The sequence below is a fragment of the Meles meles genome, chromosome 13 (genome assembly GCF_922984935.1).
Source record: "Meles meles chromosome 13, mMelMel3.1 paternal haplotype, whole genome shotgun sequence".
NCBI lineage: Eukaryota > Metazoa > Chordata > Mammalia > Carnivora > Mustelidae > Meles > Meles meles.
Window position 1 is genome coordinate 31407136 of NC_060078.1, and position 20988 is coordinate 31428123.

Consider the following 20988-nt stretch of genomic DNA (forward strand, 5'->3'; position numbering starts at 1 on the left):
TCCTTTGTTGACATCTTTGGGGCATTTGTCTTTCCCTTCTTGGTTTGTAAAGATGGCAATGCTTCCTTTCCCATGTATGTTGCGTTATTTTTAGCTTGAAAATGTCATCAGACACACACGTTCCCTTAGAGCCTATCCTCTCCGTCCTTCTGTGCCCTCAATCCACACTGTAGCCAAATGGTTCTCAGATCACTGACCCGTGCTGCTTTTGTTGTGTTCTGTAGGAGAGTACTTACTTTGTCAGGCACAATATTTGGCTCTGTTTGTAGTCCTCATCTCATTCAACACTCCAGCAATAACACAAGATGGTAGTGCTCCGCCCATTTTACAGGCAGGGACACTGAGGCCTGGAGAGTGTCTGATTCCAGGCCCTCACTCAATTCAGAGGCGGGTGTTGGAGCCAAAAATGTCGGGATTCTCTTTGCTACTGGAATCCTCTTTGGCGTTTTCAAGGATTGGAATCCTTCTGGAAGAGTGCCCTAGCTCTTCGTGCTTGGGTGGTGGAGGGGTTGAGGGGGACAGAATTTCTTTGAAAACCCTCCCTCAAGGTCTCGTGGTTCTCGGACTCGATGTTGTTCAAACCCCTACGTGCTTTCAAGAGGTTCCCCTCAACACCCACAAGAAATGCTTGTTTCCTATGAGTCATAGTGACAGATTTTCTAAGACCTGAGCCTTTTAACTTTGACTTCAAACCTCCTCTTAGTGGATTCTTTCTTTTTCTTACTGTCTGCTCACGTCACCCAGGCACAAAGCCTATGGGACAGCACGTCTACGCTCTCCCAAAGTAACTGTCATTCTTGTCATTCTTTCTTTGAACTAAGTGAGGCCATCTTCTGGGCTGAATGAAACCCCAGTGGTTTATAACAATACACGCTTTCCCCTTCCCACTCTGACATTTGAGGTCCCCAGTCTTTTTAACTTTTGCCAATCTGATATGGAAAAAAAAGTAGTCTCATTTTTATCTTAATATAACTTTTCTAATTACTACTGAGATGGAACATTTTTCATGTGTTTATTGACCCTTTGGATTTATTCTCTTAAGGGTTTTTCTACCACATTGCCTTCTTGGTTTCTTACGTTAATAGGCATAAATGTTTCATACAATCTGTTTAATTCTTAGATAGATAGCTAGATATACAACCAATTCTTTCACTCAGTCTCCCTGGTCTTAGAACCATTTTATTTTATTTATTTAAAAATATTTTATTTACTTATTTGAGAGGGAGAGAGAGAGAGGGAGAGAGCACATTTTAAATGTATGAGATTTCCAGTTTATTCTTTTCTGGGTTGAATAAGCCTCATCTCTCCTAAGATCTTATTTGAGTGCTGGTTTGGTTAGCTCTTTGGTTAGTTCTTTAGTGAGCGGAGTACTTGTCTTTCATGTTGTTGGTTTTCCTCTGTGGCTGGTGAATTTCGGTTGTGCACTCTTTTTTTTTTTTTTTTTTAAGATTATTTGTTTATTTATTTGACAGAGAGATAGAGGAAGAGCACAAGTAGGCAGAGCAACAGGCAGAGGGAGAGGGAGAAGCAGGCTCCCTGCTCAGAAGGGACTCGATTGCAGGACCGTGGGATTGTGACCCAAGCGGAAAGCAGCTGCTTAGCCACTGAGCCGCCTAGGCGCCCTGGTTGTGCACTCATCTTTGTCTTGAGATTTCAGACTGCCCTGTTTGTCAGATCTGTGCCTTCTGAGCCCAGCCTGGGCTGGCAGCTCCAGGGGAGGGAGGGGCTGTGCTGATGCTCGAGTGGGCCAGCGGCTGCCCTGCTGGCAGGGGTGCCCCCTTGTGTCAGGTGCCCCACTCCCTGCTGCTACCTAGGGCCTCCTCCACCGCTACCTTGACTTGATCCAGTCCACTTAGGGGGCCCAGGGAGAGTCAGACTCTCCAGTTGCCTCTATTAGAATGCTCCAAGCCACGCCACAATGGGGGCCCAGGCTTCATCCTGCTCCCTGGCTTGGCATCTCTGAGCCGGAAGTTTCCTTACAACGGATCCTCCTCTCCCAGAAGCGTTCACCTGTGCGGCGTGTGGGCTGCCTTTCCCCCTGCCTGGCCCATCCCACTGGTCTTCTGTTTTTCAGGGACTCCTCACAGTTTCTGACCTCTTCTTACTTCAGAACTGGCATAGAATTTTAAAACTGTACACTTTTTTATGGTATTTTAAGGACTTTGGGTTGGAAAAGGAGATAAGAGCGTATCTTTAATCTTAATTTTTAAGATTTTTTTTTTTATTTATTTGGAGGCAGGAGTACAAGTAGGGGAAAGGTAGAGGGAGAGGGAGAAGCAGGCTCCCCGCTGAGCAAGGAGCCCGACTGGGGACTCGATCCCAGGACACTGAGATTATGACCTGAGCCAAAAGCAGATGCTCAACCGCTCAATTGACAGAGCCACCCAGATGCCCAATCTTAATTTTCAAATACAAATAGTTTATGCTGTGTGCTGGACCCTGTGGCAGTTAGGGTCCCAGCAGAGAAAGAATGACAGGCTTAGCTCAGATCATGATGAGAGCTGAATGCAAGGACCATTTGCAGAGGCGTGGGCGGGGTGGAGGGGACCCGCTGGGACTGGTGAGGTCCCCAGGAGCTAGTACAGGAGCGAATGATCAGGTCCCCAGGGACCTGAAGGATCAAGGGCAGCACAGCATTCCAGAGCCCCCTACACGTGTCTTCAGGGGACGCTGGGGATCGTCGCCAGGAACTGAGTTGTCGGGGGAACAACCATGGCCCGCGCAGGGCTGGTGGACCTAGGGGAGAGACCTGACCTCTCTCTCCTCATCCGCTGAGCTGTCAGTGCCTCCCTCTGACCGGAAAAGGTCCCAGCACCATGGTCTGGGGGACCAGGGTCCAGAGATGGGGAATGGGGAGAGAGAGGAGCAGAGAACAACCAGCACAGCCCTCTTCCAGCCCCTGGGTGGGCACCATCCCTCCAGAGATGCCACTGGTATTTTGATCAGGATGGCGTTCAAAGTACAGCTTGCTCTGGGCAATGTAGACTTTTTAACGACGTTTATTCTTCTGATCCATGAGCATGGGATGCTTTTCCATCTTTTTGTGTCTTCAATTTCTTTCATAAATGTTCTGTGGTTCCTCCAGTATAGATCCTTTACCTCTGGTTAGGTTTATTCCAAAGTATCTTATGGGTTTTGGTGCTATTGTAAGTGGAATGGATTCCCTAATTTCTCTTTCTGCAGTTACATTGTTAGTGTATAAGAAAGCAACTGGTTTCTGTGCATTGATTTTGTATCTTGCCACATTACTGAATTGCTGTATGAGTTCTAGTGATTTGGGGGTGGAGTCTTTTGGGTTTTCCACATGAAGTATCATGTCATCTGAGAAGAGAGAGACACAGATTTTTCTAGGGAAGTTTTGCTGAGGAGGAAAGTAGGCCCCCTCGGGAGCGAGTCTCTGGGAGAGGAGGGGAGGGGAGAGCCATGGGCCGCGGACCTGGGTCCTTATGTCTCCATAAGTGGGGAGACTCTCCATGAGTGAGTCCTGAGCCAATGGTTACTATTCGGCAAAATACGTGCCTGATACATTGCTCTAATGGCCCCGGCCTCCGTTTGTGCATCTCTAAAATGGAGCGGACAATGCTCCCCTGCCCCAGATACCCTCTTTGAGCTCGGGCAAGACTCCCCAGCTGTCTGTGGAATCAGCAGCAGGACAGGCCTCCACCCAGAAGCAGGGCCCCTTTCCGAAGCTGCTGTACCTGCCGTGTTTGTCGCTGTTCCCACGTGAGGTCCTTTCCTGCAGAAGCACACGTGTGAGTGAGTTGTCAGTCTGGCCAGGGGATGCAGGAGGTGGTGGGTACTTGCTGGAGAAGCCTGCTGCGCGAGTCACTTAGCAAGTCAGGACAGAGCCCACCACACACATCTGGTCTGGGAGGGCTTGGGGATGTTCTTTGCTCCCGATGCTACCGATAAGGGCCCTTTGGTTCAGTTTTGTTGGTACAAAAAGACAATAAACAAACATATGTTTTTTAGAAATAGTTGCGGGTGGGGGGCATGCCTGGGTGACTCAGTCATTAAGCACCTGCCTTCGGCTCAGGTCATGATCCTGGGGACCTGGGATCGAGCCCCGCATTGGGCTCCCTGCTTGCCAGGACAAGCCTGCTTGTCCCTCTGCTACTCCCCCTGCTTGTGTTCCCTCTCTCGCTGTCTCTCTCTCTCTGTCAAATAAATAAATAAAATCTGAAAAAAAAAAAAAAAAAAAAAAAAAAAAGAAAAGAAATAGTTGGGGGACATAATTAGGAAAGAAACGACCAGATTGTCTATATCATTGAACCTTTTCAAGGAAAGCCCTCATGTTATTTTCAGATAGGCTATGGATGCTAACTAAGGCTGAGCTCCTGTGTGTGCCCGGGCTGGGGTCCCTGCGGCTCCTGCTTCTCCAGTAGGTACCAGATCAAAGTCAAAAGTCGTTGCTCAGAGTTTATAAGCTAATTTGCACGGTTTGCTTAATAAGCACATTTGCCCAGTTTAGATGGTTTCCAAAGGACGTGAAAGCACTTTGGGGTCTTAACAAAGTTATAGAATTCCCTGCCATCTCATTTGCCCTGTGAATTGGTTCTGCAAACCATGTTTTTGTTTTGTTTTTGAAATCACGATCAGATGTTTATGTTTAGACTGCTGGCTCCAGTTAAAGACAGGCTTTTCGACTTCTCTGCCCAGCGTTGCTCTGTCGGGGGGTGGGAAGGGGGGTTCTGGCCAGACTGGAGCCCTGTCCCCCGGTGAGCTGCCTCCAGCGACTGGCTGCTCCCTTTACAGTCTCCTGTGGGGGAGGAGGCGGCCTTCTGGAAGGAAGGGAGTGGACTTCCTGGGCCAGTCTGCGAGGCCTCAAACTAGCCCTCTTCTTGTCCTGCCTGCGGGGTCCTGGCCTACTGGCTGGGGAGGTTAGAGAGGGAGAGAAGGAGGGTCCGCACGCCCAGCATTGTGCCCCACCCACAGAGACGCTCAGCAAATGCGTGTTTCCTGCTTTTCCTTCAAGCTTCCTAGAATTCCCAATCCAGGCTTCCCTACCCTCTTCTGGTCCAGAGGGTATGGCTCAGTGAGCGCCCCTAGTTCCAGCTCCTAGAGAGCGCTGTGAAGCCTGTGAGACTCACTTCCAAATGCCAAGGAGAGCAGAGGGCGTGGCCAGGGTCTCAGAGAACCTTGCAGTGCAGAACAGACCAGGGCAGAGGGAGCCAGAGGGAAAGGGGGGTTCCCCCCGTGGGAGGAAAGGAGAGATTTAGGGGGATGGGTACTGCCTCAGGTCTGGGTCTGCGGCAGCCAAGGGGCTTGTACCCAGGGAAGGCAGACTGGGAGGGGAGGCCTGGGGGCTGGTGCAGGACGTGTACTCTGGACCCCTGGTAGCCCAGCCCCTGGTTCGAATCTTACCCTTCCCGACATTGTGAACAAATTATCACACCTTCCTTAGCCTCAGTTTCCTTATCTGTGAAGTGGGGCTCCTGGGAAAGCAAAATTAAATAATGCATGTTTACACGGGGTCTACCCCGTCACAGACACTTGAGATATGGTGGATGAAGGTGAAAACAAGCAGAAACCCCTAGAGTCCCAGACTCACCCTGGCGTTTACTAGGTGTTTGCACCCCTGGTGCCCCTATGCCTAAGACCAGGGGCAGCATGGCTGGTTCTGGGGGTCCCTTTCTCCAAGTATATTAGTTTCCCACACCATCGCGGGGCAGTGGGGAGCCTGCTTCTCTACCGGGGAAGCCCTAGCAGGTGAAGATGGAGGAAGGCTCGGCTTTCTCTCCAACCAGCCCAGCCGCAGCATTCCTTACCTGCTTTCTCGGGAGCTGGGCTCCAGGGCTCCTGTCTCAGCCACCCCCGGCTCGTAGTCCTTTGGGAGCAGAGATGCATGTCAACATGTGTCCACTCCCCAGTGTTTATTGAGTAACTACTATATGCCAGGTGCATATGAGGGGCTATGAAACCAGTTAGGATAAGACAGAGCGATTTGGCACACTAGGCCAGGGAATCTCGCCACCGAGGGACGGGTGCCCACCCACCCAGCTTTTTGCCCCTGCCCCTGCCCCTGCCCACTGGGGCCCCATGCTCTGTAGGGCGAAGGCAAAGTGGTGGGCAGAGCTGGGCCTGGAAAAGCTTGGTGTGGCTGTGGTCCTGCCATGAGTGTGAGGATGGTCTCCCCATGGCTGAACAGCTGAGCTGGATCTTTGCTCAAGTCCTGGTTTGAACAAAGGAAGGTCAAAGACGATGGCGAAGAAGCTAGTGGCACATTGTGGAGACAAATTGGCGGTTTCTCAAAAGACTAAACGTAGAACAACCATAGGACCCAGCAATTCCACTCCTCGGTAAACATCAAAAGTGAAAACAGGGACTCCAACAGATACTTGCACCCCAATGTCATAGCAGCGTTGTTCACAGCAGTCAAAAAGCGGAAATGACCCAAGTGTCTGTGGACAGGCGGTCAGATAAACAAAGTGAGACGCACATAGGATGGAAAATTGTTCAGCTACAAGAGGAGCTACAAGAGGTGCCCGACAGGCACCGTAATGTCGATGGATGTGGGAAACACCGTGCTTAGCCAGAGAAGCCAGGCACAGAGGACAAACTGTACCATCCCATTTGCGGGAGGCACCTAGAACAGGCAAATTCACAGTCAGAAAACTGAATAGGGGTTACAGAGGCTGGCGGGGGTGGGGGGAGGCTGGAGGGGGAGTTACTGCTCACTGGGCACCGAGTTTTTGTTGGAGATACTGGAAAAGTTCCAAACATAAATAGGAGTGGGGCTTATGGACACTGGGAATGTATTTAAAGCCACGGAACTGGGGCACCTGGGTGACTCAGTGGGTTAAATCTCTGCTTCTGGCTCAGGTCATGATCCTAGGGTCCTGGGATCGAGCCCTGCATCGGGCTCCCTGTTCAGCAGGGAGCCTGCTTCTCCCTCTCCCTCTGCCCCTCCCCCAGCTCGTGTGTGTGCATGCATGCATGTGCTCTCTCTCTCTCCCATTTCTCTCTCAAATAACTAAAGAAATAAAATCTTTATACAAAATAAATAAAGCCGCAGAATTATGCATTTACAAATGGTTAAAGTGTTAATACTATGCTACGTATATTTTGTGACCTTTCTAAAAGCCAGCAGCAGCATAGAGAGATCCCTCCCCCTGCGAGGACCCCCCCTAAAGTAGGTCCCCTTCAGCCGCTCGGAGGCATGGAGATGGTCCTGAAGACTAGGAGGAGGCCACAGTGCAGACTGTGCTCTCGGCATCTCAGGAGCTGGACAGGGGCATGAGCGGAGAAGGTCTGGATTGGAGTGGGGGAGGGCCCTCAGCTTTCTGGGAGATGTCATTTCTAAAATGGGGCTAAGTCCATCCCCCACCTGGGTTGCCGGCAGATTAAATACACCAACACATGTCTGGTCCTTTGGACACTACAGTAAGTGGCCCAGAAATGTTGTCTGTTAGCATTTCATTTGTGGCGTTGGTGGGGGGAAAGAATGGAAGCGGGGAGGCAAGGAGAGGCAGCGAGTCTCTCAATGCCTCCGGCTGGGAAAAATGCTTCGTAGAGTGAAATCACACCCAGTCCCCCATTCCCGTGGGAGAGGGGTAGGCGTGGATGGCACGATGTCCCTGCTGTCTCATTGCGTTAGGCAAAGGTCTTCCGTCATAGATGGGCTGATTCCTGCGAATACGGACAAAAGGTGGGGGCCAAAGACGTGTCCCGGGGTTGGGGGGCAGATCAGTCTCATGGCAGGTTGGTTGAGTCTCACGGGGAGTCTGGGTTTCCCAGGGGGAAAAGCTGGTGTCCTGCCAGCGAGCTGACGTCACTGCCCTTTTAAGAGGAAGCTGGGAACCAGCTGTTGTGCAGATTCACTGTGAGCCCAGATGTGCAGCGGGAACCCCACGGCACATAGATTCCGATATAACCCGCAAAACGCTAGCAGCTGCCGTGAGTCTGGCCGGCCAGGCTGTGTGTCTGGGCCTTTAGAAAGAGGAAGGCAAGCCGGGTGGGGCTCCTTTCGAGCATGGGGAGTGCTGGTGCTCAAGGGGCACTCCCTGGGCACTGGGGGTGTTGGGCCCATCCGGCCACGCCCACTGAGGGCCAGGGCCCAGCCCCTCCCAGCCGGAAAGCAGCGCAGAAATCAGGGTTCTAGTCCCTGATTTGTAGCTGGGAACCATGGGATCCCACAGGGGAGGGGGTTGCATGATTGCAGTGAACTACGGAAAGCTCACTGAGGTTGAGACTCAATCTTGGCTCAAAATCAAGGTTCATACGATATGTCTCTGGCTAGTCTGGGCGAATGTGTGGCCAGGCTCAATTCATTTGTGGCCTGGCTTGGCTGGCAGGCCTTGGCTGGCCTTGGCTGGCTCTCAAGGGTCCTGTCTGTGATGGGGGTTGATCGCTTCTTTGTAGGTGACACTAACCCTAACCACCTGGTGAGAATCTCAGTGGCGCCAGACCCATTCCCTACCCCATCCTGCATGGCATGAGGCTGGGCAGCTGCTCGGTCTGGTACTGCCTGTCTGTGTGTGGGGGGGGGCGGGGGGCGGTGCTCGGGCTACGGAAGCCTTAGCTGGAAAAAGCCTCATCGGGGAGCAGGGTTGGGGGCGTGGGGAGGGATCCCGGGAGCAGGTTAAGGGGGCGGGCCTGCCCTCCTGGGGTCACAACTTTCCTAGGCCAAGTGGGTACCTGTTGAGCCCAGAGGAAGAGCTGTCCCCCAGTTGGAACTGCCTCATTCGTGCCTGGGCCATTGATAAGTGAGAGGTCGGGACCATCCATCCCCATCCCCATCCATGAGAGGCTCTCCTTGCTATTGTCCGTGATAGAGAGGCAGCGGCCGGGCCAGCCCCTCCACCTGGCCCTGGTGCTCCCTCTGTGCACTCTCCCAGAGGGAGGTGTGGGGGCAGCCATGACCAGCGCTGGAGTCAGCCCGGTGGTCTTTCTGCCCAACCCAGCGGCGGGCGGGACCGGAGATTTAGATACACAGAGGCCCTGATCTGCTGGTGGGGCTGTGCGCTCTGAGAAGGCAGGTGCCTGTGTCACCTGATGGCTCGCGATGAGAGCCCATCACAGACAGAACAGTTGCCTCCCAAGGTAAGGAGCCCCCCGCCTGTGGGAGAGTTGGAGAACAGGCTGGAAAGAGTCTTCGGTGTGTTCCATTCATTCATTTATCCGTTACCCCTCTAAACACTCATCCAGCATCTTTCTTTCTTTCTTTCTTTCTTTCTTTCTTTCTTTCTTTCTCTCTCTCTTTCTTTCTTTCTTTCAAGATTTTATTTATTTATTTGAGAGAAAGAGAGAGACAGAGAAATAGAGCACAAGCAGGTGAAGGGGCAGAGGGAGAGGGAGAAGAAAACTCCCCATTGACCAGGGAGCCGGATGACATGGGACTTGATTCCAGGACCCCGGGACCATGACCCAAGCTGAAGGCAGGTGCTCAACCGACTGACCCACCATGCTGCCCCTCATCCAATATTTTTCAAGCAGCGAACTTATGCCAGGGGCTGGACTATTGATTCCACTCTGACTAAGACAGAAGTGGCCCTTGGCCTGACAGTGGGTCGTGAGCTCGACTGGGAAACCAGGGAAGGCTTCCTGGAGGAAGCTGTCTTGGAAACTGAGGTCTGAAGGCTGAGGAGGACTTAGAGTGGTGGAGAAAATTTGCAGAAAGAGGAGGCGACATGTGGGAAGGGTAAGAGAGACTGTGACCAGCGGAGGAGCCAGTAAGCTCGGTGAGGCAGGGTTTGGTGAGGTGCAGAGCTGAGTGCGAGGTCAGCACATGGGTCACACTGGGGGGTCTGAGCATTATCCCGGAAGCCACAAGAAACCAGTAAAGAGTTTTAAGCAATGACATAGTCAGTTGTGCGTCTTAGCTGATTTCTCCAGAAGTAAAGCTTGAGACAGGTGTTCACAAACAGGTAGTTTTTGTGGGGGTCGATTCCAGAAAATACCAGTAGGGGCACGAGGGAATGAGACCAGAAAGGAGGCCAGCCAAGAGAGCACGTGTGGTCAAGTAAGTCACACCTATGGGCATGGGAGCTTCACCCTGCTGGGGAACCCTGGGTGTCAGGGTTGAATATGTCTGTCCGAGTTATTCCCCCGACGGGAGGGACCTGGAGGGTTTTGCGCCACCCTCCTCCCTTCGGCCATTGGGTGAAGGCAGTCAGGGATGGATGGGACGCGGACACTAGGGCCTGGCTCTCCTGGCTTCCCGTGGGGGCAGGCAGAGCAGGCCTAGCTCAGACCCATGGGCAGTGATGTGGGGGCCAGCTCGGAGTGGGCCAAGGGAAAGTGGGCTGGAGAGGCACAGACAAGCAGACAGGTGCCCAGGGATCCATGAAGAGCCCACGGGAAGACATGTCTGGGAGATGTTGCTGTCCCAGGGAGGCTGTGGTCATGAGCAGAAGGGGACAGATTTGGGGTACGGAAATGCCCGGAATGGATGACAGATGCAGGGGAATTAGGAGCACTATGGAGAGCATGCTGAGTCCCCCCCAAAGCTACAAGGGCCTCTGTGCTCCCCAGAGGGCTCTCCCTGCCCCCACACTGCCTGTTCTCCAGCAGGTCCCCCTCTGCAGCCTCTGGGACAGCAGGGCCACACCCCAGGGATCACTCAGTGTGTTTGAAGGCAAATGAAGTTGCGTGAAAAGGAACTGCGCAGTGCCGGCCCCAGGTCTGAGGAGAGAGCATCTGGACCTAGGACAGCGGATGAGAGAAAGACAATGCAGCCGAGACTCCCCCATCCTGAATGCCCGCCCCCCCACCTTATTCCCAGGGGGAGGCTGCCAGAGGGCAGGTGCTTATAACCGTCTGGTATACAGCAGGTGCTAATAACCATCTGTTCAAGGATGGAACCTGTGAACGGTCCCAGTCATTCTGTGCTCTGTGCACCTGGGAAGGGGGTGCTGCTGGGGATAAGTGAGCAGTGCTTCTAAGGACAGATAGGGGTGGGAGGACGGTTGGGAAAGGGGACAGAGTGTTGAAGTAGGGAGGAAGAAGGTGGGACGGTGTCATCAAGCCAGGGTTTTTATTTGCCAGAAAGAGAAGGCAAGTCTGGATCAAATCAATCGAAAAAGAATGTAGCTCTAACCAGGGACCAATAGGAGGGGCCATACGGGCACCCAGCTCCCTCCAGGCTGGGTACTCTGAGGTACCAGTACTGTGTTCTTTGCTGGCTCTGGGGGCCCCCCATGGCGACTTGCTGAATGGCGGGCCACCGTCCCTTCCCTGTCTCACTTGTCCTCTCCCCTGATGGGCTTTCTGGGATTGCCTCTCACATAAATCACCTGTCCTTGAACCTTGGGCTTACCTCTGCTCTGGAACGGACCCCATACTGGGGGCAGGTGCCTCCCGTGGGTAGAGCCCGGCACATGTCCTTTCCTAGTTTCAGGGAAGGACGGGGAAGCAAGAGTCGGGCATTTTTAGCTGCTGGGGGGGTAAGGGGGGTGTGTGGCTCTGCTTTCCACTGGGACTCAGGTGGTGTTGTCATGGGACCCCTATCGTTCCTTTGGGGCTGGTATAACAAAATACCACAGACTGGGTGGCTTACACAAGGAGAAATACATTCCTCTCAGTTTTGGAGGCAGGAAGTCCCAGGTCAAGGTGTCGGAGGATTCAGGACCTGTTTTCTGTTGTAGAGCGCACCTTCCCATGGGTCTTCCTGCGGTGGGAGGGGCCTGGGATCTGTCTGGGGCCTTTTTCATGACCGCGCTAATCCCGCTCACGTGCCCTCCCACAGCACCCCCTCCTGAGGCGATCCCCTTGGGGGTTACGATTCCAGCCTATGAATTTTGAGGGGACACAAACATCCAGGCCATAGCAGAAGCCGATGGCGTATTCAAATTGTAATAACTTCAGGAAGGGTTGTTTATAAAGGGCCTGTGTGCAAAGGTGGGGGGGGGGGGTCTATGGAGACGCACAGGGGGAACGCGGTAACTCGGGATCAGTACAGCGAAGCTGCTACCGTCCCCGGGTCTGAAGGGGTGAGAGAGGGGGCAGTTGCCCGGAGAGAGACAGGCAGAGGCCCCCTGGGGAGGAGCGGTGACCCAGCTAGACACGGCCACCTCACTGAGAGACCAGAGGGGAGCAAACGCTCTATCTCTGAAACTGCCCCCACCCCCACCCCCATCTCCTGCTCCCTGACAGAGAGGGGCAGACAGGTCAGCCCCCCAGGCCAGAGCAGGGTGTGACAGGGTGAGGACAGAACCTGAGGATGACCACTGGAAGCGACCTGGCCCAGGAGGGAGCTCCCGAGCAAACAAGGGGCCTCGGGCTGACAGTCTTCCAATGTCTGTGTGGGGCAGAAGGGAAAATGTCACACTGGGTCTCGACTTAGGGCTGAGGGCGAGCTGCCCCTCAGCAGCGTCGGCCGGTTCCTCCTCCTCCTTGGCCATCCCACGCCTTTTCACCCAAGGGCCCTTTTCTCTAGAATCCTGTTGGCCTCTCCAGCTCCAGAGCTCGGAGTGGCGTGCCCAGGACTCGGAGACCTGGCTCTGCCAGAAGCTTCTGCAACCACAGTTACATCCTCTGGTCCCCCCTTCCCTAGGTGGAGCACCAAGCGGGGAACAAGATGATCTTTCAGTACCTTTCATGGAGCGTTGACCTTCTAGAGAGCCTTGTGGTCCCCTTTCAAACCGTCTGAGAAGGGAGAAAAATGAAGTGTATCCTTTTGGGGAAACCAAGGCCCAGGGAACAAGGCGATTGCTGGAGGTCACTGATCATGTGGGCCCTTAAACAAGGCTTCCCCTCTTTGGTCAGAGTGGCCCCCCGAGCCAGGCCTGCTTTCCCAGAGGGGTACGGCCCACACCCATGTTTATTTTCAATTAGTGCAGCAGCCAGCATGACCTTTCAGGAATTTTCTTGTGCTCTTGTTTGTGCGTGTGGCTGTGAAGGGAAAGGTGTAAGAACATTGGCTCCAAACGGCCTTTTAGAGCCAGCCAGTCCCTCCTGCCCCCTCCTCCCGCCTTGGGGATTCGGGGGTCAGTGTAATATGACTCCTGGGCTTTGAGAGTATGGGTCCACACAAACCTCCGAGGCCTTAATTTGCAGGGACTTTCAAAGGGAGTCCGGAAGCCAGGCCAGCAACTCTGAGCCCCTCTGACTTGGCAACCCCACACCAATCCTGCCAGCTGGAGGAGGCTTCCTGGATCTTGCCGCCCGCCCCCGTGGGTCTGTGTCCCAAACATACGAAACAAGGACCATTTCATTTGACCACAGAGCCCAAAACCAGGAAGCCTCAGACACCCCCTTGCTGGAGCCACTGCCTTCCCCCCTCCAACCGTGGGGGACAGGGGACAGCACTTCAGCCCGTCACACGGGTTCTGTTGAAATGACAGCTTCCCAGCTGTTGGCTGTGGATCAATTATGGCCCGTGCACACCTTCTCTTTGACTTGCACATAGGTTTATTTTTACAAAGTGAACTGCCTTTCCAACAATTAGAGAAGTTAGGTTGGGGTTTCTAGCTACTTCCAGAAATTCCGAGCCCCGCCAGCCCTCCTGCCTGGGAATGCTTGGCGGGGGCAGAGCTGCAGCTCCCTCTCCCCCCAACTAGGTAAATCACGTGCCCTTCAGCTCCCCATAGTCCTCACCATTCCCTGTGGCCACACGGCTGGGAGCTGAAAGTCTGTTGCCTTTGGTCCCCACGTTGGTGCTGCTGGGTGTTGAATCAAGAGTTATGAGGGAAGTAAAATATTTTGGGTCCCCATGTTTCCAACGAAAGTAGAAAGTCAGTTTGTTGATTCCTGGCCCGCTTCGGGGTGAGCCGCGGGTCCTACTGGGTAGGGCTGCTGATGTAGATGTCAGTCCCTAGGGCGGCGTTTGGTCCCGGCCCTCTCCCGGGCCACAACCACCACCATGACGGTCACCATCATAGCACACGTATCAGTTCTCTGTCAGGCTGGGCACCCACGAGGCCGATCCAGACAGTCCCTGATTTGGCTGAGGGGCAAAGCTGGGCAAAGAAGAGAGAGCAAGCAGAGCAGCTGGGACAGGCAGGGTTGGACCCAACGGGGTGAAGAAGTCCCCGTGCTGGTAAAGGCTGCAAGGAAAGCAGCTTGTTTCCAGGGCTCGAGAGTATCAGAGAGCTGCGGCAGTTTGGACAGCACACCCAGGGCTGGCTTATAAATTTAGCTACCTCATTGGAAAAAAAAAAAGTAAGCCTCAGTTTTCCATCTGTCTAATGGGGATACGAGGATAGGCCCTGGGTCCCTCTGTGAGAACCCCATTCATTCCGGGTTCCCTAGTCCTCTCGAGCAAGGCCCACCGCGTTTACCACACTGGCCCGCTCCGGTTCCCCGGAGGCGCCCCCAGAAGGCCGTGGGGGGCGTACTGCAGGCAGGTGGCCCCCTCCAGGTGAGGCAAGCACTTGGCGTGGTAGGAGAACCTCAGGCGGCCGTGATTCAGGTTGCACTTCACCTCATGTGAGCCAGACTGCGCTTTCTGGTCACAAGTGCCGAGGAGGTCGTCATCCCAGCCATAGTCTTCGTCCCACACCTGCACCCTCAGGGGCCCCCCCGTGGACAGGAGCACGTCCCCGAAGTCCAGCCGCACCACCCACTTGGGGTGGTTGCTGTTCCACACTGTGCTGGTTCTCAGCTCCTGGCCTCCGAAGAAGACCTTCAGGTAGGCGTCCGTGGCTGTGATATAGTCTCCCCACAGGCCTGTCGCCTGGAAGTTCATCACCTCCAAGTGGGCCAGGCCCCTCTGCCGGGGACAGCAGTCCTGGTTGGTGACAGCTGAGCTGTGGCACACACACTGGCATGGGTTGTGGGGGCTCTTGTGCTGCCCTGGGGGACAGGGCTTGCCGCAGTCCTTCCACCGGGCCTTGTCCATCACGTACTTGCTCACGGCCTGCCTCAGCGCCTCCCGCCGCGGGTCCTGGCGCTCCACCAGCACGTGCAGAGGCTCCAAGGTGTAGTCCACCAGGTCGGGCCTGTCCAGCAGGGAGTTCATCCAGGCGGAGAACTTCTCTGGCCTGGCCCCGTCCCCAAACAGCAGGTCGCCCACCGCGGTGTGGTGACCACCAACTATCTGGGAAAAGCGTTCCTGGTAGGACTGGTGGAAGGAGGCCTCCATCTTGTGCTGCCTCTTCTTCTCCTCACACGCCTTGAATTTTGAGGAAGAGGTGGCTTGGCTGTTGATGCTGACCTGGGCCTCGACGTTCAGGCAGTCCTCCACCTCGTTGGCCGTGAGTCCGTTCAGGGCCAGCTCACAGGTGCGCAGGGCAGTGAGGGCCGAGACCCGGCCGCCCAGCTCCGTGGACCGGATGAAGTGGGTGCCGTAGTTGGAGATGAGCCTGACGTACTCGGCCTCTGTAGAGGTGTTGAAGTCGGGGGGCAGGTCTCTTAGGGCCTTCTGGAAGTTGGGGTGGAGTGGGGGAGAGTGTACTACGTGAAAACTGAAAAGGGAGAGAAACATCAGATGGGCCGGCCGTGGTTGGTTTTCCCCATTCAGCCATCCCTTAGGGTTGACCAAGGTCACATGTAAGTGATAGAGAACTTGAACCCAGGTGGCCTGGCTCCAAGCCCAAAGCTCTGACCTGTTGGGGAAACCCATTCTGTCTGTTGCTCCTTGGTGAACTAAGCATGATGAATTTCTGCTTTTCCTTTGCAAAGTATTTTCTTTTCTTTCCTTCCTTCCTTCCTTCCCTCCTTCCTTCCTTTCTCTCTCTCTCTCTCTCTCTCTCTCTCTTTCTTTCTTTTAAAGACTTTATTTATTTATTTGACAGAGAGAGAGAGACAGTGAGAGAGGGAACACAAGCAAGGGGAGTAGGAGAGGGAGAAGCAGGCTTTCTACTCAGCAGTGACCCTGATGCAGGGCTCAATCCCAGGACCCTGGGATCATGACCTGAGCTGAAGGCAGAGGCTTAATGGCTGAGCCACCCAGGGGCCCCTCCTTTTTATTTTCTAATTATAAAAGTGATGATATGACATAGATAGTGACTGTCTCGCTTTGGAACCCAGTCCCGTGGCCTTGTCTGTCTGTCCCCTAGATTGGGCTCCTGACAGCTCTGGCCACAAGGCAGGAAGCGCCCTGTCTCACTGTGGGGGATGTCAGGGTGGGTGACTTGGGTCCTCCGTGGAGACCATGTGTTTCTGGGGTGTGGGACCCAGGTCCCTGAGGAGAGGGGTGTGGCTGCTGCTGTCTAGCTCTGTAGCCCTAATTCCCAGCACAGAGCCTGCTACATGACGGACATGATCGTGGTCGGATGTGTGAACAAGGCCCAGTGATGGGAAGCCTCCTGCCCACAGGACAGGGGACTGGGCACTCGGTAGATCGAAATGGCACCATGTCGGGGTTCTCAGCACAGCCTTGCTCATTTCTCCTCCACTTGTTCTCTCTTGGGGCTCTTCCTTTTCAGGGGCCCCGGGGAGGAGGCCTGAGGGCACCGTACCACCCAGCCTGTGAGAACCAGTGTTGTGTATCCCCCTGATGGACTCTGCCTCCAAGTCCCCACCCTGCCATCTCAGCGCTCCTGACCACATCAAGTTTCCCAGCCCTTCCTCCGAGCTCCTCCACTCTGACCCGCGGTGCTCACCTGTAGAAGCGACACTCCACCAAGTCAGTGCTGAAGCTGTACTGGTCCTGGTGGGTCTTTTGGGCAGCGAAGTTGGCCATCTTGGAGTGCGAGCCGGCCATGGTCACATGCACCTCGGCGCCGGGTTTGGGAGACACATCCAGTCCCACCTGCCAGTCGTTGCGGATGTGGCTGGCTGCCTCCTTGGCCACGCCCTCAGTGGAGGTGGCCTTGGCCCTGACCACTTGGCGCTGGCAGCCTGAGCCCTGGGCGCGCCAGTGGGTCAGTGCCAGGGGCAGACGCTGGAGGGCGCCCTCCTGTAGGGCGTTCTGGCAGAGGGTGCAGGTGCCGTCCGGCCGCAGGTAGCTCTCTATGTCCACAGGGAAGGAGCCCGAGCGCGTGAGGCTGGTCACGTCCACGCCCTCCCCCGCTAGTGCTGCGCCAGGCACGAACCCTTGGTTGTGCCGGCACTCATTGCGGGTGCCTGTGCGGCAGGGGGCTGGGGTGGGCGTGGGCAGCAGCAGCAGCAGGAGGCCCGGAAGGAACAGGTGGGCACCCATGGGGCTGCGGAGGCACGGGGGCGTTTGGGCTCCGGAAGCTGTGGGCAGAGGTCCGGAGGATGAACCACTGTGGCATACGGAATAGAGAGGCAATGAGACCTGCCGTTAGTCTCTGAAAGTCAGAGCGGCAGTGGCCTTTACAAATCCGGCCCATCCCCTACCTGTACAAATGGGCCCAAGGATGGGAAGTGACCTGCCCAGGGTCACACAGCCAGGAGGAGCCCCTTGCTAGGATTTCACTATTTATTTGTTTGTTTATTTACTTATTTTTAAAAGATTTTATTTATTTATTTGACAGAGAGAAACACAGCGAGAGAGGGAACATAAGCAGGGGGAGTGGGAGAGGGAGAAGCAGGCTTCCCGCTGAGCAGGGAGTCCAATGCAGGGCTCGATCCCAGGACCCTGGGATCATGACCTGAGCTGAAGGCAGATGCTTAATGACTGAGCCACCCAGGTGCCCCTAAGATTTCATTATTTAAGGCCTACTGGGGATCCAGACTGATGGCTTTGAACCCAGGACCACGGCTGCTACTGGTGGGGAAGGGGCTCTGCATACAGAAGAGGAGGCAGAGTGCACATAGAGCAAATTTGGGGAGGGGTCTGGGACTCTAGAGAAGCCTGGATTCTAGGGAATTATCATTTGGGGCCTCAGAACAAGCCAGGCTTTCCCCACCCCACCGCTCTCATTCTGTATCTGTCTAGCCGTCTCCTATGAAGCCCTTCACAGACTTGGGAAAGAAATAACTTATTGCCCTTATGGTCCCCACCTTCCCGTTGGGCCCGCTCTCCGAGCGTCATGGGAGAAGAGCCCGAATTCCAAACTCGAAGCTGCGCACGCGCCTCTGCCCTTGCACCCTGCGTGGGGAGGACTTTAGGTCCCCTCTCGGGATCTCCCGATGCCCACACCTGCTCTGCCGTTCTCCGCCGCGCTCTGCAGAATTCCAGCAGCATCACAAGCTACCTGTTGCCTACTGTTGGGCAACCATGGGCTAGAAATTTCTTTCCTATTTTGAGGTGGCTTCAAAACAGGAACCTGTTTAGAATCTGGAGTCTCCACACTCTCCCCCTATCCGAAGTGGACTCCTTGGAGGCTCGTCCCTTCCAGCATCTGCCAGGGGCCGCAGCCTCTCTGGAGAAAAGCCCGTGGGTCCTCCTACTCGGGAGGCCAGCACAGCTGATAACATTAAACCACAGAGCTCCATCTCTATCCTGGGCCTCATTAGGCTCACTGAGCTCCCAAGGAGCCCATTTCCAGTTTTCTTAAAGCTTTCCCTGTCAGCATCTGAAGGGGCCTTACAGACGATGCCCTATAAGGTTTCCCCTTTCTCTGTGAGGACGTTGAGGAGCCGAGCGGGCATGAGGCCACCCAGTGAGTCAGTGACGGAGCATTCTCACGGGTCACAGCACTTCCTGTTCCACCAGGCTCTTCCCTGGATGGAGCAGCCCCGCTCCCAGGCCTTCCTGTCCCCACCCGGGGGCTCACAGCCTCCCTGATGCCCGCCTTCCTCCCTACCTGGAGTCCTGTGCGCAGACGCTCTACGCAGACATTCTCTCCCCACGGGAGACGCTCCTGAAATGGTGCTGTCAGTCCCCAGCAGGCTTACCACACAGCTCATCACCCCGGCCACCGTTCACATCACTTCTGCTTCCTGTCCCGCCCCTCCAGCTGTGGTCATGGGTCCCCTCGGCTCTCCCCCTCCCACCAGCACCCATCCTGTCCTCACCTCCTCATCCGGGCCTTCTGACAGCCCTCCAGGCAGCAAAGCTGTGAGGGCCAGCGTCTCATCGCCCAGCAGAGGTGCCTGGGGCGTGGGGGCCCAGGCTGACTGGTGAGGCTTGGTGCGGAGCACACCCAGGGGACTGGGGACTTTGGGATTCAACTCTGGGGTTGAGGAGCGGGCCAGCAAGGGGAATCCCCCTGCTTCTGATCTACAGCATCGCGTGTCTGAGACCTAAGAGGGGGCACAGCATAGGAGCTCACCACAGGGGCTCTGGCTGTGTGACCTGGCAAGCTTCTTTAGCCTCTCTGGGCCTCAATTTCCTCAGCTAAAAAGGGGGATAATAATAGTGTGGACCCTACAGGTTGTGAAGAACGGGAGAGTCACTATGTGTGAAGTGCTTAGAACAGTGTCTGGTTCTCAGCACATGTGAACTCCCGTGACCATTCCCCCCCTCCCCAGGCAGCAGGGAGAAATTACCCTCCTGGCCCTCTTCCTACCCACACCTGCTTCCCAACCCAGCCCAGGCTCTAGACCCCAAATGACATACCCCAGGACACACTTACCTGTTCCCCCTTTTGTGAGGAGAACCAGCAGCCACACTGGTCCCCAGCCCCTCCCCAACCCTGGCCTGAGGTCGCAGCCACGGAGTCGGTGGGTGGACAAAGGGGGAGAGAGATGTGGGTGGGACCAGAGGCCCAGGGTCTTCATCCTTTGTCTTACCTGAGGTCAGGGTGGGGTGAGGTTTCCATGGGTTGAGTGACTCATGGGGTGACTTCTGGGGGCCAAAATCACACTGGTTTGAGGTGAGGACAGCTGGGTAAGTCGGGGGCTGTTTTCGAGAGTTCACACTCCAACTGGTGTACGTGACGGGAACAAATAGCCACAGGCCCCAGACCACGTGTGACACCATGGGGTGGCTCATCCCTTGAGTCTGTGTCCCCCCGGTGAGGGCCTTGCTGTTACGGGAACAGGGGCTTAGGCTGCCTTCTGGGAACCTGGATGCAATCTCCTCCCCGCGGTGCACCCCCCTTCTATCTGTCTGTGCCTAGTTTTGTCACATGGGCATAAACAAGAGTTGGGTCATTGTTTGCATGGCAGCATGATGACGTATATTAAGATCTTTGGAAGTTTCCAGAGACTGTTAGCAGGTAAGTGCTCTGTGTGCATTCGTATTTCTGGAGCGGCATTCAGAGAAATTTGTTTCATTTTTACAAGATTTACAAGGGAACCCAATTGAAACAGGTTGATACATCTCAACATCAGCTTTTCGAAATGAAATTCCATTTAAACAGGGAGGAAAAGGCCCTACATGTCCAATAGTCTTGGTACCATCGCATGAATAAAATTATGTCTCTGCATTTAAGGAAAGGGTAAGGACACGCTGTGTTTCCTTAAACATATTCCTAAAACATATTTAGAATCGAGTCTGATTCAAAACGTATCTGTTGAATGCGTATGTTACTGCTGCTGCCACCTTTAGACATAAAAATCATCTGTAAATAACTAAAAGGAAAAAAGAGGTCAGGTGGCCGAGGCTGTGAGTTTAGTTCTGGAGGTGAGGGAGAGGCAACAGGCTGTAGACTCAGCTTGTGGGACACTTACTGAGTTTGAACCCATCCCAGGCTAGTTTGCTCATTCCTAAAATCCAACGGAGGACTTTGGGACTTCTAACAGTCCTTGGATTCTTTTTTTTTTTTTAAAGATTTATTTATTTATTTATTTGACAGAGAGAGAGAGAGACAGACAGAGATCACAAGTAGGCAGAGAGGCAGGCAGAGAGAGAGAGAGAGGAAGGGAAGCAGGCTCTCTGCTGAGCAGAGAGCCGGATGCAGGGCTCGATCCCAGGACCCTGGGATCATGACCTGGGCTGAAGGCAGAGGCTTTAACCCACTGAGCCACACAGGCGCCCCAGTCCTTGGATTCTTGAGGAAATGTGCATTTAACACTTTCCAAGTGTCATGTGAAGTCGCTACCCTCCAAGGGATCCTGGGGGGGGTGGTGGTGTGACCCATTAAAGAGCGAGGATGACATCGAGGTCTACGACGACCTTTTTTGACCCTTGTGCCTGTGACAGCTGTTGTCTCCGGGTGACATTTAGTACTTCAGAAGAGAGTTACACACAACTTTTCGTCTGAGACATAAGTTTTCACAGTGTGTTCAATTGCCGGACACCCCTATATGGTTTATGAGTAGTCACTTTGTTGAAATAGAACTCACATTATATGTGAGTTCACATATAATTCA

General features: G+C 54.4%; 1 protein-coding gene across 2 annotated transcripts; it reads right to left on the reverse strand.

Annotated features, from left to right (window-relative positions):
• Positions 1-13343: 13343 nt before the first annotated feature.
• On the reverse strand, positions 13344-18642 carry PRF1 (perforin 1). Of its 2 annotated transcripts, none has more exons than XM_046026253.1 (3): positions 18537-18642; positions 16485-17090; positions 13344-15344 (listed from the first exon to the last, which is right to left on the reverse strand). In XM_046026253.1, exons 2-3 carry the CDS (start codon positions 17021-17023, stop codon positions 14216-14218), a joined length of 1668 nt encoding a protein of 555 aa, XP_045882209.1. In that variant the 5' UTR covers positions 17024-17090; positions 18537-18642; the 3' UTR covers positions 13344-14215. The 2 variants fall into 2 exon arrangements, with proteins under 2 accessions (XP_045882209.1, XP_045882208.1); XM_046026252.1 differs by having other exon boundaries at positions 16485-17061; positions 18537-18639.
• Between the last annotated feature and the right edge of the window lie 2346 nt (positions 18643-20988).

Excerpts from the sequence above, each read along its gene's own strand:
- PRF1 (XM_046026252.1), bottom strand. The coding sequence starts at position 18,639 with ATGAGCTGTGTGGTAAGCCTGCTGGGGACTGACAGCACCATTTCAGGA. Across the intron at positions 17,062-18,536 it reads GTCTGCGCACAGGACTCCAG|CTTCCGGAGCCCAAACGCCC; the intron begins GTAGGGAGGAAG and ends CTCTGCCCACAG. Across the intron at positions 15,345-16,484 it reads GTGGAGTGTCGCTTCTACAG|TTTTCACGTAGTACACTCTC; the intron begins GTGAGCACCGCG and ends CTCCCTTTTCAG.